This window comes from Littorina saxatilis, linkage group LG10 (genome assembly GCF_037325665.1).
Source record: "Littorina saxatilis isolate snail1 linkage group LG10, US_GU_Lsax_2.0, whole genome shotgun sequence".
NCBI classification, from domain to species: Eukaryota; Metazoa; Mollusca; class Gastropoda; order Littorinimorpha; family Littorinidae; genus Littorina; species Littorina saxatilis.
In genome coordinates this window covers 41,745,417-41,755,416 of record NC_090254.1, presented here as the reverse complement: position 1 = coordinate 41,755,416, position 10,000 = coordinate 41,745,417, and the positions used below count along the sequence as shown (strand labels likewise).

The window sequence follows — 10,000 nt, the reverse complement described above, 5'->3', positions numbered from 1 at the left end:
TTCAAACGAAGAGAGGTACAGAAAAGCGTGCTATGCAGCACAGCGAAACCACTACCGCGCTGAACAAGCTCGTCAGTTTCACTCCGTTTTGCACAAGCAGCGGACTACGGTCATTGTGAAAAAATGCAGTGCGTTCAGTTTCATTCTGTGAGTTCCACAGCTTGACTTAATGTGGTAATTTCGCCTTACGCGACTTGATATTCTCTCCCCTTTTCGTTTTCCACATCTCTTTATCATGCATTGTTTTTATTATCTCCCCTTTTCGTGTTCCACATATCCTTCAAAGGCCATGCCAACTATCTTATTCTCATTTCCCATAAGGTTGAAAGTTTACAGTGGAATTTTCGGTAAAGCTCACCCAAGCATGTAATGGTAATCGGATTGTCACTAATGTCTGAAAAAAACTAAACTTTCATTGATCCCAATTTTGCTGCAGAGGAAGAATTTTTTTTTATCATTACCGATTTTCCCTCACTCAGTCCAGAATCAGGTGACCTACTGAGTCAATAGCAGTTTCTGATCACACCCCTAAAACTTCCAACAATTGCTATTTGTGTCAGAACCAGAGAAATATTTTAATCAATCAATAGCACTGGCACCACCATCAGCGCTGCTTCAGAAAATGGTGTAATAATGATGTTCTTTCGTTGTTAATCTCGGCAGCGGACAATTCTTATTCCACTATAGTGGGGCTCCTATGTTGCAAAATCATTCAAATCATGCAACAAACACCAAATTTAGCAAATATGAAGAGTTTTATGTGCTTAACAAAACCTGATACAGAGCCATCGCGAAAAATAAAAAAATGGGTAGTTTTTAAACAATTTTTCAAAATGGCCGCCAGTGTAAACGGTTGGGTATGTTAGGCATATTTCACTTCATGTGATTAACAGCAAATTTGGCGTAAATGGACATTCGCTTTTGCTTAAGAAAACCTGATACAGAGCCACCGTGAAAAAATTAAGAAATCAGTAGTTTTTTTACAATTTTCAAAATGGCCGCCAATAAAAGGGTATTTAGGCATTTTTGATGCTACAAGACATTCTCTTGCAATAGAAACTAACACAAAAACATTTTTAAACAAAACAGTACATGTATTGTTGGTGCAGAGAATGATTGGACGGTGTGGGTGGCAGGGTTGAAGAATTTGTGGATTACCTAAACTGTGCAAAAATAAATATATTGCACCAATTTTCATACCAAAACGAAAACATTCATTCCTGTGCTGTTATATTCAATGTATGCTATTGAGGGCACTCAACTTGGCTAACTGGAACACTTTTAAGATAAAAGGTGGCCTTGTTATTTCACCGCCGCCCAAATAAGGGTACCCCCAAAATAAAACTAATAAAAATGTAATGTATCAACTCAAAAGTCGACTAAAATTCATAATCGCTGTATTTCGAAAACGTTGTTTGTTCTCATGTGTTTACACAACTAGCACATTCCGGCAAGTGTCTATACTCAAAAGAAACTTTGGCAGTACTTGAAACAACCATCTGTCATATATACATGCGAAGTCAAAAATATGTGGGATGTAAGTCAACAAACCTGTGGCAGTTTTTAAAATATTATTTCGTGAAGATTTGAAAGTGTACTCAAACGGTTGAACTACGCCTCGTGTGTAGACACACATTCCTGAAAGTTTCAACGCAACCCACTTGGTCATTGCTAAAATACATGGATTTTAGTTGACTTGGGTATCCCTCAAATTTGACACATAAACATCTCATCCGTGAGATCGACACATACATCAGTAGGTACAATGGCACAACACTAGAAATATGCAAGATGGCAAAATAAAACAACCTGTTCTGGATGGATAATCAAGTTGACTTTCTCTTCGTATACAACAGTGACCCAGTTGTGCCTCAGGAATTGTCGTCGGCTTTTTAAAAGGTACCCGAAGTTTCTGTCACATCTCTTTGTCACGTCAAGGGTATCCTTATTTTGACGGCGTAAATGATGATGTTAAAAAAAAAATGTGCCAGATAGCGAAGATGCGAGCCTTTAATGGCATAGACAGTTTGAATAAAATGACACAGGAATAAATGTTTGAGTTGGGGTATGAAAATGGGTGCAATAATATTTTTGCACAGTTTAGATGCTGACAGTTTTCACAGGCATGCAAGCACATTTGCAGAGAGCTGTGCTCTGCAGTCCTTCTTAGCAGCATTTGCAGCGTTTTGTTGTACAGCTCTTCTTGCAGGCACACCCCATGAGTTCTCGGCACACGCTGGATACCTCTTGAAAGCTCGTCCAGAATGACTCCCACTTTCCAGCCTTGAACTGCCAGCCCACAGAGTTTGGAAGTCTAATAGGTAGATGGCTCTTCTCAATCTCATGTCCTGCAGCAGCACCTCACTTGTAAGGGGATTATGGTCAATTTGGCAGCTCTTTTTACTGAAGAGGTACCGTCTAGCACTGTTTACACCCAGTACGTTGCTGGTTTTGTCCTACAAATGTACACCAAAAAGCTCTTGTGCTGCCCTGTCAGTGGTACTCAGCTTACAAAGAGGAGCAGACAATCTGAAGAAAGTTTGAGTGACGTCTTCAAATGCTTGCCATACTTCCCAAGCCTTCTGATTATTGAAGAACTATATATATAGTGTCACAGCCTGTAAGGCTATGCAAAATGGGCAGACAGGGTGACTTCTCTTGGCCAATGGCTTTGGCAATGTGGCGATACACTTCACGAGCAGAAAAAAACGCAACACAGCTGGAATGAGAAGCAGACTGTCTGGCCTCCTCTACATCCATGGTGCAGGAAATCAGCCTGGGGTACCCTTCACACAAAAGATGAAAAGTGAAATTTTTATTTGAATGTATTTGAATAATGTTTACTATCTCAGAGAGTCGGTCAAAGCCGGGTTAGCAAGTCTTCACACAACAGACCAAAATGAAAGAAAATTTTATTTCATGAATTCGTATAATTCTTACTGTTTCAGGTTAAAAAACAAACAAACACAGTTTCCAGTGACCCAACTGATTCTGGAATCTTTCTGACCGCTACATTTATTCGCTTCAAACAGTCGCTAACAGAATGTTGACCATAGTGAGGGTACGTACGTTAAACCCATCAAATTCACAGAGGTCGCTTACAAATGATGTGCAAACATGTTCCAATTAATACAAATAAAAAAATCTTACTGTTAAGATGTATTTGGTAACAAACCTTGATACAGTAGTACTAGTGAAATCAGCTCCCTTCTGTGGCACCGGAATAAATGCAGAACGCTTGTTCCCAGGAACCGGCATGTGGTGTAACTCTTGTATATATCCTGTAAAAATTAAATTCACACCAATGCACGGTCAACTTAGAATAAGCAAAAGGATGAGAAACAAGCAACAAACCAAAATTGTAAAACTCAAAGAGCGGTACCTCTTCATTTTTCAAAACCACTTATCTCATTTGATTAGCATACACTGTATGCTTTTGTCTGTTACCTACCGTCTTTGAAAGTTTGATCACAACACTGTAAAGACATGGGGAGTGGAGTGTTTTTATCTCCAGCTGGTCATCCTACTATCTGGCCTACCCTCACTCAGTTTTTGACTCTACCCCTCCCCACCTCAGCCGTTTAGAGACTTATGGAAGTCCTTAACGTAGGCAGGACTAATCATTTATCATACCATGAACAATCTCTTTCTCCTCGCCTTTTATTCAAAGTTCGTTTGATCTGTTTAAAATCACCAGCGTGGCGATCATGATTTCCTTACTTGTAATCAACAGATAGATCTACTAGATCTATCAGCATCACAATCCAGCTAATGAGCTATTGCAAGATTAAACAAAGTCTCTGCATTTCAGCGCTTCACCCGATGAATAACAGACCCCAGGGGAGAATTAAACAGTAAAATGATGTGACATTGGTGAATGGATGCGTATTCTTGAAAACTTACCTTCAGAAACGTTGTTTTCGCTCAAATCAAAACACGCAATGTTGCGGAGGCCGCCATCTTGAATTTTCATGCTGCGGATATATAAAATTCTAAAAACGATCAAATTAAATACCAGAACACAAAAATACCCATAAGAGTATTTATGTCATGCATGTGTTATCAGCAGACAACTTCTGGTGCATGGTAAACCATTGAATTTTACATTTGTTGAGTTGCGAATATTTACTGCTGAGCGCTTTTGGTACGAATTTCGTCTGCTGTAAATGCAGCCTTTTATTCCCTATCAAAAACAAAATAACCGATTTCTGAAGTGGCTCTGTATCTGAAATCCCTTAAATAATTATAAGGAACAATATCACAAAGTATGATGTTTGTTGCAAGATGTGAATGATTGATGAGTGCGTCTGCAACATACGAGCCCCACTACTACCTCACCGACAAAACGCAGCTAACTTTTTCGGACTGGAAAAAAAGGCCGAACTGAGTTAACTACAATTTTTTATGCAAATTGGGGCAGTAAAAGATTGGCAGCATTAAATAGTTGTATTGCCAAGTAGCAGCATGCAAAAGCACTCAGGGAAAGAAGAAATAAATCGGGTGATTGATTCCACTTAATCCACAAATCATGATTTGGATTTTTCACCTGTTCGGTCTTACTTTTGGTTTTGCTTCGCGGGCAAAGCGTATCTCCTTGAGAGAGAGAAACGGAGATCGAGAATGTGTGTGTGTGTGTGTGGGGGGGGGGGGGGGCAGTTACATGAGAACAATCTGACACTCACACCCTTGGTTAAGACTAACATGCCTTGCTGTACCTGTCATGGACGTATTGCTCAATGCAAAATGAAGAATCCAATAATTCCTATAATTAAAATTTTAAAATTTTGGGGTTGCGCTCTATCGTTTCCGTTGCGATGATAACCTAAAATGGTTCCTGCAATGTATCGATCCTGAAGATTCCAAGTTACCTCGCCTTTCTAAATAATGCCGGAAGAAAAAAATCTGTACTTCAAAAAGCAGTAAAATGCTGTTACCAGTTATATCAATCACAGCAGATTATCAGAACCATGATATATCGGTTGATAGAATGTTCTGCTATCACTTTCACCTCAAGTTTTGATAATAAATAAAGACACTCGCACTGACTGTGTATCGTATGGCAGGAATAGTCCCTACATTTGTAGAAATAAGATTTTAGGACTCATTCAGGGCTGTAAATGCAGTGATAAACCACATAGATCACAGCGAAAGTCTCAGGCCTTGGAAAACACGAATATATGCATGCAGGAGAAAGAAACAAACGTTATTTCTTTAATAGCAGCCCGAATAATAAGATTAGATTTACCAAGCACCAAATTACAAGAGTTGATGACATTCATTGAATGAATTATCACTCTCAAAAAGCATATCTGACTAAAATATAACACATGAAGCGTCACATGAAAGGTATACAGTTTAACAGCAGTCTTTATAAAACTAAAAACAGCAGAATGCAATTTGTAAATTGATTAAGGGATATAGTGTCTATTCAATCATAGAAAGATACAGGGGTTAGGCAAAGACAATGTGTGTGGGTGTGTGGATTTTTCTTTTGGGGTATGGGGGGGGGGGGGAGGGGCTAGAGTGCTAGTATGTAAAATCAGGGTGGCTAATCACAATTACCTACAATGAAAACAGGAACCTGATTCAATAGCCCCTCTGTTGAAAAACCATAGCCCCTCTGTTGAAAAACCATGTAAATATGTACAAATATATGCCGCTGCACACTACACTGGGGGTCACAAACCTCCCTCGTTCCTGTCTGTTGACTTGTCAGCTTCAACTGCAAGAACCTTTTGTTGCAGCTATTTATTAGATTTTCAATTTAGAAAAATCAATGGCCTGAGCCTTGCTCATTTTGATTTTCTGTGAGCAGACAGTACTGGGGGCTACAATCAGTTCGCTGTAAACAGTTTTCAGCCCAGTGCAAATAAGTAATACAATCAGACTTAATTATATGTGCACTGGACTCTGGAGTTACTTCTTCTTCTTCTTCTTCGTCGTTCACTAGATGGAGATGCCAATCGCCTGGAGTTACTTAATACAGTAATCTCTTAAAGGAGCTGTCTGATTTGCAACTGAAGCCAGTGTAGGAAAAAGGAGAGAAAAAAATCTGTAAAAAACAAAAAAATAAAAAAAATAAAAAACACACAAACAAAAAACAAACAACAGACAGACAACTCCATACCATGTCTGCATGTGTCCATAACTGCTTCATCAATTTATACAATTTTGCAAATGGGTAAATCCTGTGACAGTTACTAAAGCTGTAATGTCATTATTCAGTTTATTGAGCATAAAAACAAAATGCTGTCTTTTTTTTTCTCGTTTAAAAAAATACAATGCAGAACTTTCTAAATCAGAGATCTGGGAGTGACACTAATACTGCAAGCATGTATACAAGACTTAATCTTCTGATTTGACGAATACAGCACGTGGTGTTTTTTGTGTGTGTTTATAACAATTTCGGTCATACACCTTAGAAGTTAGAGGAAACAAAATGTTTCTTGATACTATTTTTAGCTCATGGCTATTAAATATTGCCGTTCTTTACATTCAGATTGTGCGTGTTTGCATGATTGAAAATGTGTGTGTGTTTGTGTTTTCCATTACTGTATTACCTGAAAGTATTTGAACAAGTGCGTCAGCTGAGATTTTGTCAGATGCAAAACCTCATGGTCCAGCTCATGTGCGTCCAACTGCAAAAGTCGCACACACACACACACACACACACACACACACACACACACACACACACACACACACACACACACACACACGACCGCAAGCATGTAAACGCACACACATACACATGAAGAACACACACACACACACACACATACACACACTTTAATGTTATTGATCTTTTCCTGGCTCATCAACAAAAATGACATGTAAACTAGGACAGAATGTAGCACGTATACAAAAATGCACACACATTGCAATGGTCAAAAGTATGCTGCACATTCCTTCTTGTCTTAATTACAGCATAATGACATTGATTGAGAAGACTCATCTAAACCATTTTTGATTGAACTTTGTCAACTTTGTGTCCTGTGTGGATCGATCACTATAACTGAGCTTCTATAGTTTGTGTGTGTGTGTGTTCTTCGTGTATGTGTGTGCCTGTGTGTGTGTGTGTGTGTGTGTGTGTGCAAGTGTGGTTGCCGAGTTGGTGCACGTGTGAGACTGCTGTGTACGATTTCTGTCGTGTTTCGGTGTTATTTGTGGTGGTGCCTATGTCTCCTTTTTAACGCTTATATTGTCCTGACAGAGAGAGAGAGAGAGAGAGAGAGAGAGAGAGAGAGAGAGAGAGAGAGATAGAGGGAGAGGGAGAGAGACAGAGACAGAGAGACAGAGACAGAGAGACTGACACTGACACAGTTTAATTTAATATGGGCCTACAGCCCCTTTCAATGGGGGGGTACACAGAGAGAGAGAGAGAGAGAGAGAGAGAGAGAGAGAGAGAGAGAGAGAGAGAGAGAGAGAGAGCTCAAAGGTCGAATTCGAGCGATCGAGATAAAAGGACGACATAACAATGACAGAACTCACGCACGGTATGCTACTTATTGTGAAAGTAAATCATGCTACCCTTCGTATTACTGTCGCGCTCTGTAAGGTGAGAAAAACGAGTTTACCTGACTAACTCGAAGTGCAGGTGGTTTGTCTGCCATGCTTGTTTGTTGTCAGATTTGTAAACATATGCTTGATTGGTTGTTTCAATAAGAGCTATCAATTATACGGAAATAAATAAAGGAAGTAGGATTATGCAGCTTTGTTTTAACTAAAATACAAGTTGCCGTATTTCTATAAATATAACGCTTTTATTGTAGCGCCGACGGTCGTTTCGACCCGAAGCAGACTATACGAATAGGTGGCAGCCTAGCTCTTCGCACGACGCGGAAAGGTTATTTCTCGGGCAACAGGTCAAAACTAGCCAATGAAAAAGCTTGTACTCGCTCAGCGCGGCTTTGGAACGAAGGCGAGTGTGCAAGAAAGTCGTCTGCTTCACAAAACACAGGCGTCGTTCACATAGCAAATAAGTACCAGCCTAATCCGGGTGGCTGCACCTTCTTCCACCCCTTTCGATCCGCCGATTTCGCCGCTCTGAAACAAACCCAGAGCCGGGTGGTCAAGGTAAGCATTTCATTTTTGTTTCCATTACCGTTTTTGCTTTTTCAAATGCACGTGTTGTCATGTAATCGAAATCACTGACGCCATGTGCTCATCACTCACTTTGTTTTTATTTCAAAATTTGTGAAAAAGGCCCAGGTACGAAACACTTCGAAAGATTACAGAACCGCAATTGGTTTACCTGCACAGCCAGCTACGAATTGAAACACGTTTCCGAGGACGAGAAGACTAAAAACAAAATAGAACTTTGAAATTGATGTTTGTCAGTCTAGTATACTGTCCCGAAGGGGCGTGGTTTTGATACAGGCGTGACTCTCCGTCTCCTCCTCTCTATGTATGATCTTTTCAACGGTCACAGCCCCTTAATAATGCCGTTTACATTTTCGCAGTTGGGCTTCAATCAAAATGTGTGACGCTGACCTTTTCATTATTTTTCAGTCACGGTCTTGTTGCAGATATCTGCCCATAAAGTAATTTGGTCTTACAAAAGATGACAATAAGCACCGCCGTCTTATCCTCCAACTCTTTCGTTCACCCCCTCCACTCGGGTTTCCGACTCAACCGCACTTTAGCTGACCAAACTGAAACTTAAGCTAGCTGAGCAATCAAATCATTCTCTACAGTACGGATTATAAACAGCTTTCTTTTATTTTCCGGCATTTCTAAAACAAAAAAAAGTTTGGTCATTCTTCCGATAGAACTGATTAAATTAAATTCCATGCCCTCAATACTTCGTTTGATCAAATGACTTGTACTCGCTAAGCTTCATTGAACTGCGGTACTCAGGCTAAACTTTTTGCTTCATTAAACGATTCGCTTCGCCGATACTCATTAAACTTTGTGCTTCAATAAACGCTCTGGTTCGCCGATGAAGTGGAAAACTGTTGCTATATTCAGTTTACGAGGAAAGACAATGATTGATAGAAAATCGATACGATCAGGAAAAGGCATAGCGGGCCAAGGGAGTACAGCGCCGGACCTTTATCGCTAGGTCCCATTCAGGCGGTCTTGGAACTGACACGTTCGTACCTGCATTGTCTATACGCCCGTGGTACAATGTCAGTAGCCGTTCGAACCCTGCTCGGGTAACAGTGGAACCCCTCTGTTAAAACTCCGATTTCAGCCAACACCTCCACCCCCCCCCCCCCCCCCCCCGATCCTTTACCACCTTGCTGTCTAAGACTGATTTTCTTTCATTACCTCTGAAAATTTACCTTCGTTTTCAAATTCCGTCCCTTTAAAGACGTGATCAATGTTCTTACATTTTTGGCGGTCTTGAAAAGAGGTTCCACTGTTGCCGTTCTAGCCGGCCTGCGCTGCCCGGCCGTGTAATAAGTTTGGCGGTGCCGCTTTCAGATTAACTCGGTACGTGTACCAGTGTGTAGGCCCCTATGTGGGTATGGAGAAAATCTATCCTATTATGTATTTGATTAGCACGTTCTGTGTGTGAGTGAAAATGTAGCCTACAGGGATTAAAAAAATGTCATGCGCCGACAGGCCGAATTTGCGATTCCTAAACGCCCCACTGAACGACTGACGTCACTGCCGCTTCGGCCTTTTCCAGAGGAACACCGCGTGCCACTTCGATCGCGTTGCACTTGCAGTCATCCGGCGATGCCACCTTGATTATCAGTTAATAAAGTGATTATTCAGGCAATATGAAAGAAATTAGTTTTTTGTTTTGTTACACTAACACATAGTTTTATGAAGATCAATTTCAGACTCGGCAAAATAATGGTTGTATCATGAGCGACTGTCACAAGCGAGAGGTGCGGGTTCGGTCAGTAGGTCAGTCACTGTCGAACGGATCGGTGCGAAGCACGGTTTGTTTCAGGTAACTAGAATCCTTAAACGGGAAATCATAAACGATAAACAAAACTTTCAGAGAGAGAGAGAGAGAGAGAGAGAGAGAGAGAGAGAGAGAGAG

General features: G+C 40.5%; 2 protein-coding genes across 4 annotated transcripts in view; one reads left to right on the top strand and one right to left on the bottom strand.

The window, feature by feature from the left end:
* The window catches only part of LOC138978857 (peroxisome biogenesis factor 2-like), a 49,947-nt gene extending 42,285 nt beyond the window's left edge, over positions 1-7,662 (bottom strand). The window contains exons 1-2 of the mRNA XM_070351665.1: positions 7,578-7,662; positions 6,561-6,638 (exon numbers count right to left, since the gene is read on the bottom strand). Coding sequence (XP_070207766.1) covers positions 6,561-6,638; positions 7,578-7,613 — 114 coding nt within the window. The 5' untranslated portion in view covers positions 7,614-7,662. The remainder of the gene's footprint in view (positions 1-6,560; positions 6,639-7,577) is intronic.
* Positions 1-10,000, top strand: part of LOC138978848 (rootletin-like) — a 120,588-nt gene that overhangs the window by 7,948 nt on the left and 102,640 nt on the right. The window lies entirely within an intron of this gene.